The sequence below is a fragment of the Candoia aspera genome, chromosome 2, assembly GCF_035149785.1.
Source record: "Candoia aspera isolate rCanAsp1 chromosome 2, rCanAsp1.hap2, whole genome shotgun sequence".
NCBI lineage: Eukaryota > Metazoa > Chordata > Lepidosauria > Squamata > Boidae > Candoia > Candoia aspera.
Genome location: NC_086154.1, coordinates 134,514,274 through 134,535,807, shown reverse-complemented (window position 1 = coordinate 134,535,807; position 21,534 = coordinate 134,514,274). Strand labels below are relative to the sequence as shown.

The following is a 21,534-nucleotide window of genomic DNA, read 5'->3' as shown; positions in this document are numbered from 1 at the left end:
TCACAACTGCTGGGATCATGGTGGAGTGTCTCTGTGAGTGCATTATTGTTGTTTTCAAATCATGACTGGGAAATGTAGAAACGAAACAGTTCAGGAGCTGGATTCTCAGAAAAAGCTGAATGAAATTCGTGAATAGTATGTGGGAGGAAGTGGCTAGTGAGCACTGCTTTCCAATGTGGAACACTGCGGTGCCACTTTGATCCCATCACACCCACCTGCATTCCTCTCCTTCCAAAAGTGTCCCATAGGTGGCAATCTCAATATCCAGTGCAAGCGTAATATTGAGGAATTCCTGGTAATCCCACAAAGGGTGCACCAGCTCCTGCTTTGCTTTCTGCAGAGCATTCTGCAGTTCCACCAGCTTGTCTCCTGCATCTTTGACAGCTTTCTCTCTGTGTTCTTCAGCCTCGGCAATCACTGTTTGAAAACAGGAACACTGCAGTGAAAAGAAAACAAATAGAGGGTGTTTCAGGAAGGATATATCTCACTATGAAAAGCCATTTAGGTGCCTCTGCTCTTTAAAAGTATGATTCATCTAAGATGCATTTCATTGGTGTATTAGGTGCAACCAGAGTCAACCGCAACTTTGAAAAAATGTGTGAGGTTTCGTGACAAAGGCATTAATTAATGCAGTATGGCTGCAATTCCATGACAGGGTGCAAGATACTGCCTGTCACCTCCTGGCTCCTTCATGTTCCCCACCTCGTACACCACAGTCTGTCATGATCTGAGGTGAATAAAGTATTTTTTTTTTTTTTTAAAGTAAGGAGCTGAAATACAAAGAGCAAATTCAATATAAATTGAATTGAGGCATATTGCCATAAAGTATTATTGCAGAACTGAGGAGCCTTATGATGAAGGTGAAAGAAGAAAGTGCAAAAGCTGGCTTGCAGCTAAACCTCAAAAAAACCAAGATTATGGCAACCAGCTTGATTGGTAACTGGCAAATAGAGGGAGAAAATGTAGAAGCAGTGAAAGACTTTGTATTCCTAGGTGCAAAGATTACTGCAGATGCTGACTGCGGTCAGGAAATCAGAAGACGCTTAATCCTTGGGAGAAGAGCAATGACCAATCTCGATAAAATAGTTAAGAGCAGAGACATCACACTGACAACAAAGGTCCACATAGTTAAAGCAATGGTGTTCCCCGTAGTAACATATGGCTGCGAGAGCTGGACCATAAGGAAGGCTTTGAGAAGGAAGATCGATGCTTTTGAACTGTGGTGTTGGAGGAAAATTCTGAGAGTGCCTTGGACTGCAAGAAGATCAAACCAGTCCATACTCCAGGAAATCAAGCCAGACTGCTCACTTGAGGGAACGATATTAAAGGCCAAACTGAAATACTTTGGCCACATAATGAGAAGACTGGACACCCTGGAGAAGGTGCTGATGCTAGGGAGAGTGGAGGGCAAAAGGAAGAGGGGCCGACCAAGGGCAAGGTGGATGGATGATATTCTAGAGGTGACAGACCCATCCCTGGGGGAGCTGGGGGTGTTGACGCCCGACAGGAAGCTCTGGCGTGGGCTGGTCCATGAAGTCATGAAGAGTCGGAAGCGACTGAACGAATAAACAACAAAATTATTGCAGAAGAAGACAGGCACACACCCCGGGGGGCAGGGGGGACCTCAAGCCCTTCTATGTTCTTTTTTTAATTATCTTTACAGAATTAGCTTAATTATCTTAACTTTACAGAGTTAAGTTAAAACTATATTTCCATTTAAAACCATGTACCCAAATCATTGCAATATTTACCCTTCTCCGTAACAAAACAGCAGGTTAATTACTGACTATGATTCAAGAATCCTTTTTCCTCATCTCCACTATATAACATGCACCTTACCTGTTTTTTCACATGCTCAGTTTCTGCTCTCAGTCTTTGGATCAGTTGATTCAGCTCAGAAATCTGTACCCTGCAGATTTTCAGAGCATCTTTGTGCTTTCCAGCTGTGAACTGAAGTTCCTGAAACTCTTTTTATGTGACGTAAAAGTTATAATCTGCCCCCTACATGGCATGCAGCCAGGTTACCTGAGGGACTGTCTCATCCCCATCACATCGGCCCGCCCCACCTGATCATCCAGAGAGGGCATGTTGCGGACCCCGTCCATAAGAGAATTTCATCTGGCGGGGTCCAGGAAGCAGGCCTTCTCTGCAGTGGCCCCCGCCCTTTGGAACATCTTGCCCCCAGAGGTGAGGCAGGCCCCTTCGCTCCTGACCTTCCGGAAGGCCCTGAAGACGTGGTTCTGCCATCTCGCTTGGGGCGGGAAAGTGGGTACCCATTTTTGGGGGTGGCTCACACCCTAGGGTCCCTCCCACTAGCTTGGAATTTTATAGCCTCTTGGATTTTATATTTATTTATTGCATTTTATAATTGTAATGTGTTTGATTTTTATGAGATTTTAACATTTATGGCTGTAGTTTGATTTTATTGTAAACCTCCCAGAGTCTCTCTTTTGGGGGAGATGGGCAGTAACAAAATTTGTATAATTAGTAAGTAAGTAAGTAAGTAAGTAAGTAAGTAAATAAATAAATAAATAAATAAAAGGGACCAGCAACTAACCAGATCCAGCTACCCAAAACAGATGAGGAATATGGAACTCACCAAGGACCCCTGAACCCATGTTGTTGGTCTTTATTTATCACAGAGTCATGTAGATCCTCTCCCATATGAACAGCCTGAATCTGCAGGAAATTCCACATTCAGTCTCAAGCATCTCCAGGAAAGAGGAACAAGTCATCTAAGAGGCCAGCAGGTCTCTTTCTTCCTTATGAACTGGAGGGTCGCTGCCAGCCAGAGTATATAACACTGCTTGAGGAGACAACTGGTTGGCCTTGGTCCTGCTTAGTTTCCTGTGTTCCAAAAGAGGTCAGAAAATTCAAAGACCTCAAACTATTTTCAGTTTTAAATTCTGGTTATTTCTATCCTGAAACATCTAATGTCCCGAGGTAGCCAAGGTGTGCATTATCCTCTTTTTTGTAAAATAAGGTGACATTTTGTTTGGAGCCCTACCTAAGGAACATGATTCATCTAGGGTGAATTCATTCAAGCCAGGGTCACGCACCTTGCTCTGGTACATAGCATCAGCTTCAGCTTAGCTTTTATTCACTGTTTCTTCACTCCAAGCTTTAACTTCAGAACACTGAAGTCCTTAGTCTCCTTTGTCCTTCATAGATTCATATAATAATTAGCCAAAGTGAATGCATATTGAACCATGGATGAGAACAGTAAGATGTCTTCTGGATTCTGAGAAGAAAACCAGACAAATATTCATAATATAAAATACACAGATTAACATTAAAAAAAAACACATAATGGACCCCACACTCAGTGCTAGTGGAGTGTGCTAGTGGAGTGTGCTGGAGTGTGCTAGAACCCCACACTCACTAGCACTGATGATGTTACCTAGTCAGGTAATAAAACATCTGCAAGCAAACAACCAAGTGTTGGAAGTCCTGGCAAATCCAGCATGCCTCATTAACATGTAAATTGAGTTGTCCCACAATGCAACTCTGAGGAAGCTGTTTGTTGCCACTCCCACTTCTTCTCTCTCCCTTCCTTCTTCACCACCAGAAGCAAGCACATGGATGTGTGCTGCTCTCCTCCATTCTGGGCACCATGTGGTGGGCCTGGAATTCCCCTTTCTTCCACACAGCTCGTGGCAGCTGTAGGGCTGAGAGCTTAGGGCAAAACTAACTATTTAGAAAGGAAAGAAGAACAAAGGAACTTCATCTTTTCCACCTAGATGGATGTAGCAGAAGCAACAATAAAGTTAGTAAGAAATTCTTTTACTTCTTAACCTAATCTAAGCATGTGATTCTGTATGCTTGGGAGGGCTGAGTGTGTAAGATCAATAACCTGTGTCTCTCTGGCATGCTCAGTGAAGCTATCTAAGACAATTCTCTTTTTCTGTGCCAGCTTCTCAGCTGTGCTATAAGCTCTGTTCCATTTCAGTGGTTCTAGCAGGCCACTGAATTGGCTTCAGAGAGCACCAAGGACACCACAGAACACGTAATCAGGGCACATCAGTCAGGAGTATTGCTAAATATTTTTTGTGACACAAACAAAAACTTTTGATCTGTGCATGCTTGTGGCTTAGTGACAAACCCACACACTCCTGTCTACTCAGAGTTGTGGCTAAGAACCTTCTATAGCTTGTTTAACCTATCTTTCTGTGTTGTATAAACCACAAGCTCTTGTTTTTTCTCCTGGAACATGATTTGTTTAGGATTTATTTCTCTTACATGTTCAAGGCAGAACAAGCTAGTGTCCCCAATTCATACAATCTTGGAAATTCAGCTGAACAGGCGGGAACCCATGAGCATGACTAGGCGAATTTCCCAATTGAACTATAAGCTTAGCGTAGCATAATGTGTGAACACCAACGTAATATTCAATATCCCACCTTGTCAGTGAAAACAGCAAATTTGTCATTGAGGTTATTGATTTATTCTTGTTCTGAACTTTCTGAATCTTGGGATCAATTGCCAGGTCAACTGGTGCTAGCAGACTTGGGTTAGCAATCACTTCCTGAGTGCCACCCAGCAGACAGCTAAAAAAGCCGAGGCCATTTCGTCCATGACTGAAGTTGCCACTGCCCCACCCAGCCCCGACAAATCCACCCAAAGAAAGCCCAGGCCACCACTAAGTCCACTTCCATGTTAGACCCCTCCTGGAAGCACACCCTGGGAAATGCTTATTGTCCCCCCAAGATTGTGGAGGCTTCTGCTATAAAAGCCATGGTTTCTGCTTACCCCTCCCCTGCTTTTGCAGCTTGGAGAAGTTTCATTGTTTCTCTCCCCTCCAAAAATAATGACAGAGCCAGGACATAACCCCCTCCTTCTTCCTAAAGCCTTTGCATTCAATTGTGGACTCATTGTAGTGTGATGGTAGCAGCCCAGAATGAAATATGCAGTTCTACAGCCTCTCCATGAAGTCCTCCTTTATATGACTACCCAAAGCTCGACTTGGTTTGACAAGTGAAATGAAAGCAATTCAAACTATTCATGGGCTTGGTCTGTCTGGCACCAGCCCATTTTTATTGAAACCCACTAAATATTGCATTCACCCCAAGCTAATATGGATAAAATACCAAACATATCTTTCTTTGGGAGTATCTCATGCTCATACCTAGGGCAACTTCACAAACATTTTAGCTTTAAGAAACTGCCTCTATATAATTAACTGACTAGACAGGTATTAAATTTGTCAACTATAAATCTTTCTGAGAGCTTTGAAATGTCCTTTTAATTGATTTTCCTACTTTCTGCAATGAAGTCAGTCTTGATAGTCATCTATGGGAATGGACAACAATTTATGTCCTGTTGGGGAGAGATGGGCAGTGAATAAATTTATAAATAAATAAATAAAATTTATGGCATTGATCTCTGTAGCTTTTCCTTCCAAAAGGAATGTAGTGTGAATTTCTGAACTGATTTTTTAAATTTTTGGTTGAGGATAGTGATCATTAGCAGTGGGATAGCATGTTTCCAAAGTAGCCTAATAATAAAAAATAGAAATATTTTTCAGGAGTTCAGGGTTTAGGAACCATTAATAGGTGACATCCACATTTCCTTGCCTGCTGTGTGCACATTAATTAGAGTTTCTGCAGAAGATCCCTGTTGAACTGTGGTGTGGTGCATAGTCAAGTTGTTGGACTAGAAGGGGGTAGATCCAGGTTCTAGTCCACCCTCAGCCACAGAAGTTCACTGAGTGACTTTGGGCCAGTCATTCTCTCTCAGCCAAACTTAACTCATAGAGTTACTCTTTTAGAGAAAATAGGAGAAGGAAATTCTGTGTGTACAGGATAAAATGAAGGATATAAACCAAATCTATCAATCAATGCTGGAGCAGGAGGGAGGAATGCTATAGACCTCCCAACATTATTCACAGCAAGAAGGTTATTGATAACAGGTTTTGCTCAACTTTAGAGCATACACTGGCTCTTAGGCCACTATAATGTACATTATAATGTACTATAATGTAATGCAACAGGAGGGAAAGAAGCAGGGCAGGGGGCCACAGGAAACAGAAATTGGTAGGATAATTTCAGAGGAGACTGGCCAGCAGTAGACATTCTCCAGATACAGATAGATGAAACTGCTGAGTTGGTACACAATAAATCTTCAAAGGCTTTGCCAGCCTTTAGATAAAATTAAACACATTTAACTGGATTTTTCAAGTATTTCTATGAGCAACCACTAAGCTGGGATCCTTCCCTCTGCAGTTTGAAGCTCTTCAGAACAGAATTGGTAAAGATGGGGGTAATTAGTGCAACATCACAGCGGAGATTCAAGTTCTAACTAGGGACCTCCAGAAACTGCAGGCTGAAATTGCATCCCAGTGACCTACTGTATGTCAGCAAGGCAGGTCACTCTTAAGCCTTAAGGTGATGAAAGTCACATATTCAGTAACTGCTTCTTGACATGCTCAATTTCAGCATGTAATTTTTGGAGGTCCCTAGTCAGCCCTTGAATCTCTGCTCTGCTGTTAGACAAATCATTCTCATCTCTATGTTATGTTCTACAAGGCTTCAAACTGTTGGGAAGAGATTCTGTGTTAAAAATGCAAACATGCAAATAATGGAAATTCTCTAAAGGCTTGACATTAAACCAAATATATATGACAGAGAAGCATGCAGTTTAAGGATATGGCAGCTGCTGTAATGGGGCATCTTCTTCAGGTGACCCAAGCAATTTTGGAGCCAGAGGTGAATTGACAGGAAGTTCCTCCCTGTCCAATCCACTTCCTGATGGTAAGGCCAGCCCTGCTCCTTTCTGGACTGCTTGCTAATATTGGAAACTCCTGGTCACATCCAAGGAGCCCCTGCATATTTCCAACCCATGCTGCCAGCCAGAATTGCTAATATCATACTATGCAGCATCTCTGAGAGACAGGGTTACTTCAGAGGTCACCTGTGATCAGATGCACATTCTCCAATTGCAGAGATAGCCCACATATCTTTGCATGGGGCAAGGTGAATGTGATAACCCCACTGGTAGCTGTTATAGAAAAGCTCCAATCAGAACCTGCTCTTCATAGTTTGCACATCTTAATGTATCCAACACTTTTAAGCTAGTGTAGAAGGAAGAAGCCAATACAAGCGTCCTCTGGTCACCTCACCTTGTCAACCAGAGAGAAATTCATTGTTAGGAGTCTTGATCAGCTCCCTTGTCTTCACACATGGAATCTGTATGTCACTTTTAACTGGACTTCAGAAGAGCTGGGTTGACTCGGAAAAGGTGGAAGGCTGCTGGCGATCTAGTACAATTGCTTCTATGGTCTCTACCATGGGTATCACTTAGGTAAATAGGCTTTTCTAAATTTAGCCTGGAGGTACCCCTTATTGCTACACCTTCTTCTAAGTCGTTGCTCCTCAACAAGGACGGCATGCTGTAATTGCTCCTCAGCAAGAGATAGGAGCTGTAATTGCATTTGGCACCATGTCCCCCAAAGCTAACTGTAGACCCTGAGTTAAGCCCTCCTTTCCTGCTTCCATAGTCTTTGCTGTTGACTTATTGGAACATCTCTAAGGAGCATCTTTGGGGCTGACAAGGAGATGGCAAACAACCTAAGATGCATCTGGATGCTGCACTGATGCTGGACCTTTTATCCCCTTGTTTGTTGTTGTTTATTCGTTTAGTCGCTTCCGACTCTTCGTGACTTCATGGACCAGCCCACGCCAGAGCTTCCTGTCGGTCGTCAACACCCCCAGCTCCCCCAGGGACGAGTCCGTCACCTCTAGAATATCATCCACCCACCTTGCCCTTGGTCGGCAAGCTTGTGGGTACAAGTGGAAGTCAAGAGGAGTTTTTATCCAGTGCATCCAAAGCTTAACCTTCTTGCTGCTTTTCAGTACAGTTTTAGGTCTTTGGTTTAGACTAGTTATTGACTGTATCATTAAGAAACTGATATGTTAATGGTATTCTTTTAAAAAAATCTGTGATTTGTTCGTCAGAAATATTTACCAGTTATTTGTGTAAATTAGCACACTAATAAAAAAACCAAAATGTTTGGCTGATGTATGTATATATATTTTGTTGTTGTTTATTCGTTTAGTCGCTTCCGACTCTTCGTGACTTCATGGACCAGCCCATGCCAGAGCTTCCTGTCGGTCGTCAACACCCCCAGCTTCCTCAGGGACGAGTCCGTCACCTCTAGAATATCATCCATCCACCTTGCCCTTGGTCGGCCCCTCTTCCTTTTGCCTTCCACTCTCCCTAGCATCAGCATCTTCTCCAGGGTGCCCTGTCTTCTCGTTATGTGGCCAAAGTATTTCAGTTTGGCCTTTAATATCATTCCCTCAAGTGAGCAGTCTGGCTTTATTTCCTGGAGGATGGACTGGTTTGATCTTCTGGCAGTCCAAGGCACTCTCAGGATTTTCCTCCAACACCACAGTTCAAAAGCATCGATCTTCCTTCGCTCAGCCTTCCTTATGGTCCAGCTCTCGCGGCCATATGTTACTACGGGGAACACCATTGCTTTAACTATGCGGACCTTTGTTGTCAGTGTGATGTCTCTGCTCTTAACTATTTTATCGAGATTGGTCATTGCTCTTCTTCCAAGGATTAAGCGTCTTCTGATTTCCTGACTGCAGTCAGCATCTGCAGTAATCTTCGCACCTAGGAATACAAAGTCTTTCACTGCTTCTACATTTTCTCCCTCTATTTGCCAGTTATCAATCAAGCTGGTTGCCATAATCTTGGTTTTTTTCAGGTTTAGCTGCAAACCAGCTTTTGCACTTTCTTCTTTCACCTTCATCATAAGTCTCCTCAGTTCCTCTTCGCTTTCAGCCATCAAAGTGGTATCATCTGCATATCTGAGATTGTTAATGTTTCTTCCAGAGATTTTAACTCCAGCCTTGGATTCCTCAAGGCCAGCTTGTCGCATGATGTGTTCTGCATACAAGTTGAATAGGTAGGGTGAGAGGCTACAGCCCTGCCGTACTCCTTTCCCAATCTTAAACCAGTCTGTTGTTCCGTGGTCTGTTCTTACTGTTGCTACTTGGTCGTTATACAGATTCTTCAGGAGGCAGACAAGATGACTTGGTATCCCCATACCACTAAGAACTTGCCACAATTTGTTATGGTCCACACAGTCAAAGGCTTTAGAATAGTCAATAAAACAGAAATAGATGTTTTTCTGAAACTCCCTGGCTTTTTCCATTATCCAGCGGATATTGGCAATTTGGTCCCTAGTTCCTCTGCCTTTTCTAAACCCAGCTTGTACATCTGGCAATTCTCGCTCCATGAACTGCTGAAGTCTACCTTGCAGGATCTTGAGCATTACCTTACTGGCATGTGAAATTAGTGCCACTGTTCGATAGTTTGAACATTCTTTAGTGTTTCCCTTTTTTGGTATGGGGATATAAGTTGATTTTTTCCAATCTGATGGCCATTCTTGTGTTTTCCAAATTTGCTGGCATATAGCATGCATTACCTTGACAGCATCATCTTGCAAGATTTTGAACAGTTCAGCTGGGATGCCGTCGTCTCCTGTTGCCTTGTTATTAGCAATGCTTCTTAAGGCCCATTCAACCTCACTCTTCAGGATGTCTGGCTCTAGCTCACTGACCACACCGTCAAAGCTATCCCCGATATTGTTATCCTTCCTATACAGGTCTTCTGTATATTCTTGCCACCTTTTCTTGATCTCTTCTTCTTCTGTTAGGTCCTTGCCATCTTTGTTTTTGATCATACCCATTTTTGCCTGGAATTTACCTCCAATGTTTCTAATTTTCTGGAAGAGGTCTCTTGTCCTTCCTATTCTATTGTCTTCTTCCACTTCCGCGCATTTCTTGTTTAAAAATAATTCCTTACCTCTTCTGGCTAACCTCTGGAATTTTGCATTTAATTGGGCATATCTCCCCCTATCACTGTTGCCTTTTGCTTTCCTTCTTTCTTGGGCTACTTCTAGTGTCTCAGCAGACAGCCATTTTGCCTTCTTGGTTTTCTCTTTCTTTGGGATGTATTTTGTCGCCGCCTCCTGAACAATGCTGCCAACTTCTGTCCAGAGTTCTTCCGGGACCCTATCTACTAAGTCCAGTTCCTTAAATCAATTCTTCACCTCCACTGCATATTCCTTAGGAATATTAGTGAGCTCATATCTAGCTGATCTGTGGGTCTTCCCTAATCTCTTTAGTCTGATCCTAAATTGTGCAAGAAGAAGTTCGTGATCTGAACTACAGTCAGCTCCAGGCCTTGTTTTTACCGACTGTACAGATGTCCGCCACCTTTGGCTGCAAAGGATGTAATCAATCTGATTTCGGTGTTCTCCATCTGGTGAAGTCCATGTATAAAGCCGTCTCTTAGGTTGTTGGAAGAGAGTGTTTGTTATGCAGAGTGAATTGTCTTGGCAAAATTCTATCAGCCTATGTCCTGCTTCATTTTGTTCTCCCAGGCCATACTTACCTGTAATTCCAGGTGTCATTTGACTGCCCACCTTAGCATTCCAGTCTCCTGTGATGAAAATAACATCTCTTTTAGGCGTGTTGTCCAGTAGGTGCTGCAGATCCTCATAGAACTGCTCTACTTCAGCTTCTTCAGCATTTGTGGTTGGGGCGTATATTTGGATCACTGTGATGTTAGATGGCTTGCCCTGAATTCGAATTGAGATCATTCTGTCGTTTTTTGGGTTGTATCCAAGCACTGCTTTAGCCACTTTACTATTAATTATGAAGGCTACTCCATTTCGTCTGTGGTCCTCTTGTCCACAGTAGTAGATCTGGTGGTCATTTGATGTGAAGTGGCCCATTCCAGTCCATTTCAGTTCACTGACGCCCAGAATGTCTATCTTTAATCTTGACATCTCACCAATAACCACATCCAATTTGCCCTGGCTCATAGATCTTACATTCCAGGTTCCAATGGTGTGTTGATCCTTAGAACATCGGATTCGCCGTTCACCACCAGCACCGTCGGCTGCTAGCCGTCCTTTCGGCTTTGAGCTAGCTGCGTCATCACGTCTGGGGCTAGTTGAGCTCATCCTCTGTTCCTCCCCAGTAGCATTTTGACCATCTTCCGACCTGGGGGTCTCACCTTCCGATGGTATACTGACATATCTCTGGTTGTACTGATCCATTTAGTTTTCACGGCAAGAATACTGGGGTAGGTTGCCATTACCTTCCCCAGGGATCGCATTTAGTCTGACCTCTCTGTCATGACCTTCCCGTCTTGGGTGGCCCTTCACGGTTTAGCTCATGGCATCATTGAGTTGCTCAAGCTCCAGCACCACGACAAGGTAACGATCCTTTGCTGAAGATGTATATATATTTAGCTCGTCTATACTGTACACCCTGCTTGCCCTGGTAGGAAGATGCTCCACTGACAGGAATGCATGCTGTCGTCCTCAACCCACTCCCAGTTCACTGCTAAGGCAGACGTCCCATCTTTTCTTACTCCTCTTCAGATGTGATTTTCTACTTCTGCCCATTCAAGCCACGCTGAGCAGTCAGTCTGCAGTGAATCGTTCTGAGGTGCAGCTTGCCTTTCTGCTATTAGCCGCCTGAGGCTACTGTAGAGTCACACATTCCACCGGTTCCTGATCCCTGACTCTGAGCACCTGTTCACTTTTGGCAGGAGGAGAGGTAGGTTCTCCCACTCCCACATGCCACCTCTCCTACCTCTCTTGCCATCGGTGGCAGGAGAAATGGGGGAGACGGAGAGGAAGCAGGTCCTTTGGGTGCCAGTTCTCCTGGCACCGTAAAGATCCATTTTCCCTGAAGCTGGGGAAAGTGGGTCTTCAGCCACTACTCTGTGGTGGGAAGTGGGTCTGTTTATTGCCAAGAAATCGGCATGGAAAAAACCGATGGCCAGGGGAGACGAGGAGGAAGAGAAGTGGGGAAATGACTCCTCTGTTGCCAATACTCCAATCCCATGTGGTTGTTGGCCTCCAAGGAGGTGGTCTCTCTCCTCCCTCTCTTCTAGTGCAGAGAGACGCCCTGCTCTGCTTTGTTGCCAAGGCAGAGTAGGAGTTGGAAGGATAGTCAGCCCTTCTGGAAGCTGGCATAGTTTTCTACCAGTTCTCACACTGGGTAGCAGCAGCTGCAGTGCAGAAGACCCCCTAGGCTCTGCCTGGCTTTATATCAAGATCTGTGGTACTTGAACTCGGGCAACAAGGTGCTTCCCAAGGAATGCTCTCCTGGGTTATATGAACCAGCTCCCCCTTATTTTTTGGCTGATTGAGCAGAAAAGGGGGTTTCAGAAGTTTCAAGGAATTAAGTCACTCCCCATCTGGCAGCTATGCAGTCAGGATCTCTTTCAAGTGACACACAATTTGTTACAATGTAATGGGTTGCCACTGAAAGAGAAAGAAATGTGGTTTCCAATGAGAATGGTGTCCCTCTCCCCCATCTGCTATCCTTTCAATTGAAATATGAAAGGGGTTTTTTTCCCCATGTGCCTCTGAGATATCTTGGTATAATAGAGTTCTCTGGCATCTATCCATCACGTTACTGCTAAACATGTGGCTAAAGAAGGGTGTGGTGGCAGGTGGGCACACCAGGACTTGGGGACAGGCTAGCTGAAGTCCCTGACAAATGGACAAATGGTTGAAAGAGGTTGATGGGACCCAATTTTTTAGCATCTCTTTGGGTTTTGTGGGTCATGAGACACTTTGAATTTACTAATCTCATTGTGCCTCCACCTGCATTCTGAGCCAGTAAAGGCATGACAAGTCTATCAGCCTGGAGAACTATTAAAAGAAACTTTACAGGAACGCAACCACTCCTGAGAAACAAATTATTCTGTGCAGGCCATGTAGTAACTGAGAGCACACCTTTCTTTCTTCTCCTTGCTAATTTTAGCCCCTTATTTTTACCTTCATATCTGTGGTTTAAATTGATGTCATTGTATCAGCATAATGGAAAAACTTAAATGCAAGTTTCTGCCTCTTGCACACCCCTGAAATAAAATTCTTTTTAAAATTAGAAACCTAGCCTTTCAGCCAGCCAGGAATTCAAGTTCTAGTGCTGACCTGAAGCCTATTATGGGCAAGCAGAGCAAGGAGAAGTAGAAAAAACTTATATCAGGAGTAAATTTTGTATCAGGTTAAGGAGAGTCCGTATATTGTTATTGATTATGATTCTTCGATGTGTGACATCTCTAGTTAATGTGTCTTTTGACAAGTCCTACTTGATCTTTGTTTCTGTAGCTCATCTTCAGTTCTGGGTTAGTTGCTCGTTCATCAGTGCCACCACATGCACCCATTTTGGCTTTCATCCTTAGGCTTATCTTAATCTAGCCATCCAGTTCATCCTTCTGTTAACAAGTGTCCCCTTCTTTCTGACTGTCTACATGCTGCCCTTTCTTGATAATTCTTCTCTGGAGCGGTGCAACTGAATCACCATCCAGCATGCTCTGTATCCTCTGTTCCAATGATCACAATGCATCTACTCATCCAATTTCCATTCATCAGTAGACCTAACATCAACTGATGAATGGAGAGGGTAGCTTGTGCATCAGGAGTCTGCTGAGGACCTTCCACAGGTGACCTATACAGGAGCCTGGCTGGGGCAGAAAGACTTTCCAGAGAGCTGCACGCCTTGGGCCCAATAAAGCAGTTATTCCAGGTGGCAGGTTGTAAGAATATTGGGCAGGGGGGTGGGATTTGTCACCCATCCTGTCTGACACCTGAAGGGCTGGGTCACTGTCTCTTCAGTTGTTGTTGTTTTTTCTTCCTAGCGTTTTCCCACAGGTGCAGGATCCACTTTTCAGATCAACCGAATGTTGATCCACTGGTTGTGTCAGGAATTGACCAACCGGCTTGTCACCTGAGCCTATGTTGTGGGCTGAGAGAGAGTGACTGGCCAAAGTCACCCAACCAGCTTTCATGCCTAAGGCAGGACTAGAACTCACAATCTCCTGGTTTCTAGCCTGGTGCTTTAACCACTAGACCAAACTGGCTCTCATGCTGTTGTACTGCAGTAATATTGCTGTTTTGTTCCACTCTCACTATAACCTGTACATTGTATGTGTTTGGGATAGAGTTAACTCAGCTTAATACTACATATAACCTTTGTTTGGTACACCATTTTTTAAGTAGCGTTGTTGGTGTTCTAACAATTGTAATAAGCTTGTTGCGCATGTCCTAGATGGAAAGTAACGTGTGCTGTGGGGAAACTGTGTGTTGTCCTTAGAAAGAAAAGAAGCACTAGCCAAACCTTGTTGGCATCTTCTCCTCAAATTCAACACCCACACCAGCCTGTTCACATGAAAAAATATCTTTTTGCGGAAGAGGAAGCAGGCAAGTGGAAAAGACAGATAACAGCTGCACTTCCACTTCTAGCATTACAGCTCAGGCTCGGCAGTAGCAGATCCAATACTCCAAGAACAAGAGAAGGCCATACTCTGGCCCAGTGTTTCTCAACCTTGGCAACTTTAAGATATGTGGACCTCACCTCTCAGAATTCTGCTCAAGCACTCCACGGAGCTTCCCACTTCAATGGAGTTGCCAAACAAGACTTCTCTCTTTTTTGTATCTTTCTCACACACACACACAAATACACTGTGAGCACCATAGAAGACAGAAAGGCCTAATCTGACAGGATCATAATTAAAGTTGTGGACCACATCCTTCCATTCTACGTTTGCTGTCCTAAAACTCTCTGGACTCAGCAGGCAGCCCCAGGGAGGAAAGGCATCCACAGGCTTTGGAAAGGACAGGTTAGTAATCTTGAGCTTCCTCCTACTCCAGAGACTGGAGCTGACTCTGCAAACTCTAATATCAGCCTGAAAAGAAATGGCATGGCATTGTCCAGGGGGCCTGAATCTTCTGAGCCAGTCTGCACATTTGGAATTGTGAACATGTGGTTTTCAGCAGTGCTGCTGGTTCTCAGGAAGGAGGGAGCACATTCCAAGAAGGTGGAAGAGATAAGAGGAAACATAGTCCAGGGGGAAGTTGTGGGAAAACCAAGAGATTCATAATAGCCCTGCCCTAGAGCTTTCCCAGGTCATTTCCCCTTAAGTTAGGTAGAGTAGCTTTAGTCTGGCAAGATTCTGTCTATATGGCGTTAGCAAATAAAGAACTGAAGTTTGGCTGGACTGGTTCTTGGTTGTTCTTGGGCTGGGCCTGACAGAAAGCATGTTCTGGGCCTTCTCACAACATGATTGCCATCCTAAGTACAATCAGTTACAGAAACGGCATATACCAAGCAAAGTCCTGGGCTGCAGCCACCCACCATTTGGGGCCTATGTAGGGACCAGATGTGTTATTGGAAATTCATGTTGTATTTAAGGCTTATGGCATGCTGGCTTTCTATTCCTTTTGTATAATTGAAACAATCTAACAAAATAAAATTAAGAAGAGCAGGCAGAGTTGTGGGAGCCAAGGAATGTGTTAGTGGGGTCACTGTTCCCCTGGATATATTGTTAGGGACTCAGAGCCTAATCCAGATGGTCATAATCTGTACCCAAAACTCCATCCAAACATGTGAGAATAAGGGTTTGGGAACTGGGGGAAAAGATTTGGATGCAGGAGGCCCAGGGAAAGAAACATGAAGAGGGAGAGGGAGAGGGAAAGGAGAAAAGAAATAACCAAATGCAATAGGATTATAGAATTGATTCACAGAAGCACCACTATTGCTTCCTGGCTGGGGATTATGGGTATTGAAATTTTACATATCTGGGAGGTACCAAGTAGTAAAAAATTGTCTTAAGTTTTCTTCTTGGAGACTCTCCACTCACTTCTGGTGTCTTACAGCATCACCCAAGTTGGCATGGCAAGGGCACAATCAGGTCTCATTGGTTTTAGATGCCAAAACCAAACAAAGCTTGGTTCTCACATCTGGAAGTGAACCTATTTCATTTGTAGAAACATTTTAGAGCTGGAGATCAGCCAGGAATTTCTTTAATGGTAAATGGTATTTTGTCATCATTGTTGTTGTTTCACAAGGCAGTTTATCAAGCAAGATTAAATAGTTGTCAGTCTCTCTTGTGTCATATGTGAAACCAATATATTTACCTTATGACACAACCTAATTTTAAAGGCAGGGACCTTATGACACAACCTAATTTTAAAGGCAGGGACAGGCTCTTTTGGAAGATGGATTCTTTCTTATTTAATGCTTAACAATACATTCATCAGTTGGATCCAGATATTATTATTATTATTATTATTATTATTATTATTATTATTATTATTATTATTATTATTCAAATTTTGTTACCACCCATCTCCCCCAAAAGAGGGACTCTGGGTGGTTTACAATAAAATTTGTACCATAACAATAAACATTACAATCCAATAAAACTAAAAACAAATTACCAATATAAAATACAATATAGATAAATATAAAATCCAAGTGGCTCTAAAGATGCCAATCCAGTGGGAGGGGCTCTAAGGCGCAAGCCACCCCCAAGAATGGCTGCCCAACTTCCTGCCCCAAGCAAGACGGCAGAACCAAGTCTTCAGGGCCTTCCTGAAGGTCAGGAGCAAAGGGGCCTGCCTCACTTCCGGGGGCAAGATGTTCCAAAGGGCAGGGGACACTGCAGAGATGGCCTGTTTCCTGGACCCCACCAGATGGAATTCTCTTACAGACGGGGTCTGTAACGTGCCCTCTCTGCGTGATCAGGTGGGGCGGGTCAATGTTATGGGGATGAGACGGTCACTCAGGTAACCTGGCCCCATGCCATGTAGGGCTTTAAAGGTGATAACCAACACCTTGAATTGGACCCGGAAGAAAATTGGCACCCAGTGCAGCTCGCGCAACAAAGGTGTTATATGAGCCGATCTAGGGGCACCAAGAATAGTCCGCACAGCTGCATTCTGGACCAGCTGAAGCTTCTGGATACTCTTCAAGGGTAGCCCCATGTAGACCGCATTACAGTAGTCTATATGGGAGATGACCAGGACATGAGTGACTGTTTGGAGGGTTTCTCGCTCCAGGAACAGGTCTAAGTGGTGCACAACCCGAAGTTGAGCAGAGGCCCTCCTGGCTATGACTGCTACCTGCTCTTTGAGCAGGAGCCGTGAGTCCAGCAGAACCCCCAAGTTATGCACCAGGTCTGTCTGGGGCAGTGCCACCCCATCCAGAACTAAAGATGACAATTTCCCAGAAGCAGAGGAGCCATCAACCCACAGCCACTCTGTCTTACCAGGGTTCAGTTGAAGCCTGTTGTTCCCCATCCAGGCCCCCACAGCCCCCAGGCACCGAGAAAGGGCAGTCACCGCATCACTTACCTCACCTGGGATGGAGATGTGTAATTGGGTATCATCAGCATACTGATGATACCTCATCCCGTGGTGACGGATTATCTCCGTCACCACGGGATGAACAATGGTTTCATGTAGATGTTGAATAAGAGAGGAGAGAGAACTGAACCCTGCGGCACCCCGCAACGGAGGGGTCGAGGGTCAGATCTCTTGCTCCCTATCACCACTGACTGGGACAGGCCCCAGAGGAAGGAGGCAAACCAGTGCAAGACCATGCTGCCCACCCCCAGCTCCCTGAGCCACCCCAAAAGGATACCGTGGTCGATGGTATCGAAAGCCGCTGAGAGGTCAAGGAGAGCCAGAATGGATGCACTGCCTCCATCCTGCTCCCACCAGAGATCATCCGTAAGAGTGACCAATGCAGTTTCTGCCCCGTAACTGGGCCTGAAACCTGACTGAAAGGGGTCCAGATAATCCATTTCCTCCAGGACCATTTAACCACACTTAATTTAGAATCATTGAAATAAATGTGCCTAAATTTAGTCATGTTTGTTCCTTTACTGTTGATGGTTGATCCTAAAAGGCAGAAACTGTCTACCGCTTCAATAGCTCAGAAATCTTTTGAAAGACTTTCCTTGTTTTTCCATGTCTCTTTCCATATTCTGTGTCTTTACAGATACTGCTGTAATACTTGTCTCTTCTAACAACTCCCTTAAGCTTTTCATTAAGTTCTTTCCTGAGATTTTTGTCTCTCTTGGCTTTGGCTTCTCTTCTCAGCTTGGCAGTTTCTATGGTTCGTTCTGACATCCAGTTTGCTCTCTTCTCTTTCTTCATTTTTGGCAGTCTCTTTCCACATTCTTCCTTAACGACTTCTTTTATTCCGCAGTTCTTCTGGTTCTCTATCAATGAGGTTCAGGACTTAAGAGCAATTCCCGAAATTCTTCTTGAAACCCCTTCTAGTCTTCAAAGCCAGTTCTGTCAAATGTAGTAGAGATCAATGTTAGAAGAGGAAGGGCAGCTGGGGAAGGGTCGACTATGAAATGTATATTATCATTACCAATTCTAAGACTGGCTGTTGTACCTGTTGTCATTAGTTTGGTCTTCTTTATATTCAATTTTAGTCCCATTTTTTTCACTGTGCTCCTTGATTTTTATTACTAGACTTTGCAGAGCCTATGCAGTTTTGACTATCAGAGTAGTGTCATCAGCATAGCACATGTTATTGATGTTCCTTTCTCCAGATTTAAAACGATGTTTATCTTCGTCCAATCCAGCTTCCCTTATATATACAGCTTATAGATTGAATAAATAAGGGGAAAGTATGTATTTTTGTCTCAGTCCTTTGCCATCCTGGAGCCAGTCTGTTTTGCCATGCTCTGTCCAGACTATGTATAGGTTTCTCATGGATTTCCCATTTTTCTAAGCACATTCCACAGCTTGATGTGATTGACACAATCAAAGGCCTTCCTATAATCAATGAAGGGCATAGTGACTTCTTTTTGGTATTCTTTGGCTTTCTCAATTATCCAGTGTGCATTAGAAACAGTGTCTCACGTTCCCTGGTCTTCTCTAAAGCCAGCGTGAACATCTGGCATCTCCTTTCCCATGTAGGGCTCTATCTAATAATAACCCTAAGCATTATTTTGCTATGTGAAATTAAGGATATTGTGCAATACTTTGTGCACTCTGTTAAATCTCCTTTTTTTTAGAATTGGAACATAGACTGATCTCTTCCAATCGGTTAGCCGCTGTGTCATTCTCCAGCTTTGCTGGCATAGCTTGGTTAGAACCTTAACTGATTCTTCTTCTGTGGCTTGCCATATTTCAATAGGTATTCCATCAGTTCCTGTAGCCTTCCAACTTGATAATGACCAGAGTGCTGATCTAACTTCATCTTCTGTACAAGAGGTTCTTGTAAGTAGAAAGTGTGTGCTAAGGTATTTTGGATGTTGACATCTCTACTGTACCAAATTTCAGTATATTCCTTTCATCTTTCTTTGATCTCCTTTGAATCAATTACTATCTGTCCATTGGCATCCTTTGGCACACCTATTAGAGGTTGGAACCTCCTTCTGAGGTTTGTCAGCTGTTACGTTTTGAATTAGCTTGTATTATAGGAAAGACAAGACCAGACAATATGATTCCTTATGGCCTAGTTTTAATTTAATTTACTGTTTAAAAGTAAACATGTAAGATAATGTATTACTTAAATAGGCTGACATTTTTTATTTTTATGTCATTTCTCTTTATATACATTTGGAAGTTTTTTAGTTTTGTTGGTTGAATTGTTTAAGCTGTTATCTTTTCTTGTGAACCTTTAAAATCTATTCTTTTTAATGTTTTCTCTTCTTTTTGTTATTTGTTTTAGGTAGCTTAATACAAGTTTTTTCTTTATTTACACAAATAATTTATTATATAATAGGCTAGGTTTTTTTCTTCTAAAGTATATGGTGTTTTATACATTAGTTTCCACACATTATATACTATTATGAGATGCCTTTTAAGAAATGTCAACTGTAACATTTGTAGAATGTAATAAAATTATTGTAAAAGTCGGAAAAAGGAACATCAAGACTAAAGATCTGCAACTACCCACTCCCTCCATAGAGACTCAGTGTCTCCCTCCTGGAACATACAATATGCATTTATCTCCAGCTCTCCACCAATCAAGACCCATAGCAGCCAAGGACAGGATGCTGAGCCTCCTCACTAGTGTATTCAAATGTCACAGAAGCCTGTTATTTTGGCACAATAGTGGTTAGATGGTTCTAGAAAATGCTATAAGTGAAGATGCTCCTAGAGAAATGACTAAAGTGACAGAGCAATAGTAGCTGGGGAAAGGAGGAGGGTAGCTATTACTGGACAAGAAAAGGTCATTGATGGTGTGGGCAACCTTCATGGACTTGTTGCCACCATCCACTCCTCCCCACCCCACCCCAGCATAGCTCCAAGCAGATGATGCAGCAGAAGGAGACATGTAGATGTCACTGGTAAATGGAGTACATTTATGAAGTTGAAAGGAGGCAGGAGACAGGAATGCTGAGTTTCCACTGTTGAGAAGAACAGCCCCCCCCCCAGAGCAGCAGCTCCCACTAGCTACAGTACAGCTTCAGGTAAATGATTGCAGAGCCAGCCAAACACCAACTTAATTCTCAAAACAAGTTGACATGAGATTGAGTGTGATCCAATCTCAAACTGATGCAGCATCCTTGTGCAAGGCCACATTGTATTCCTGTGTTCTAATGTGCACAAGATATCATTCACTGGGGCTCAACTATTTGACCTCTCCCAGGGTAACCAGGCCTACTTCATAGTATGACATCAGATAGCTTCCTGGATACCACCCTAATTCTTAGCACAGATGCAACTATTAAGCAGGAAACAAACTGATGAAAATCATTTGGGAAAGGAGGGCTAATCATGAGTTTCTGTGGATGGCATGCTCCAAAAAACTAGATGCAGCATCTGAGCTGACCTTAAAATTTATGTACCAGTTTTAGGTTAACAATTTTGACTAGAAGACTGCTCACACAACGTTTTTGAAATTAGACCTTGAGTAGGTAGTTCAAAAACAGCAACAACCAAAAACTCAGGACCAAAATCCAAAGTTAAGCACTTTTAAACGCTGTACCTCTCATCACACATGCTTAAACTACTCCCATTCATCTTAATGCTTGAGTTTCATTGTTCATATGTTATGCTGGTTGATTTTAATTGGGATATAGCTGACCTTAAGGCAAAAAGGGTCATTATTAATTGGCCAATTCAGTGGAATATACCAGGGGCGTGCAGAAATCTGGTTTCAAATAAAAATATTATTCTGAGCAAACCTAGGTACATACAGAGCATCAGTCAAGAATACCATCAATCAATCACATATTTTCCTAGGATTGTACATTGACAGTAGAACACAACTGCACAGATCCAGGAGCAGCTGCTTTGAGGTAGTTTGAGATGTTCCTGACAGATGGCACACAACTTGTCCATGTTTTGTCCAGTTATGAATGCCCTTTGAGACCAGAGCTCTCCACAGCACTGGTAAATAGCACTGAATAGGCCAGCTCATTGTTACCTTTTTTGCCTGACTCTACATTGCCCAGCCTTACTATATGCTGCTTTATGGAGACCACATTTAGGAATGGGGGCACATCCCTAATGTATGCTTCCTCTAAAGGAAATCCAATTAATTCAATGAAACTTACTCTCAGATAAACCAATGTAGAATTATAAACAAAGACTGCAATCTTATGAAGTTATTTCCCAGATAACAATACATGGAGTTTTGTGCCAGCTGCTTCAGGGATGGTCCAGGAACATTTCTGAAGTAAAATGAGATGCTCTGTACCAACAATTTTTTAAAAAATCAAGACATCTAGAACATCTAACTTGAC

General features: G+C 43.2%; 1 protein-coding gene across 1 annotated transcript; it reads right to left on the bottom strand.

Moving 5' to 3' along the window:
- Nucleotides 1–205: 205 nt before the first annotated feature.
- Nucleotides 206–13,200, bottom strand: LOC134490075 (keratin, type II cytoskeletal 75-like). The gene is given in 4 exon segments (XM_063292959.1): nt 206–436; nt 1,840–1,965; nt 3,060–3,137; nt 13,126–13,200. Coding segments are annotated over 4 exon segments (510 nt in total).
- Nucleotides 13,201–21,534: the final 8,334 nt, after the last annotated feature.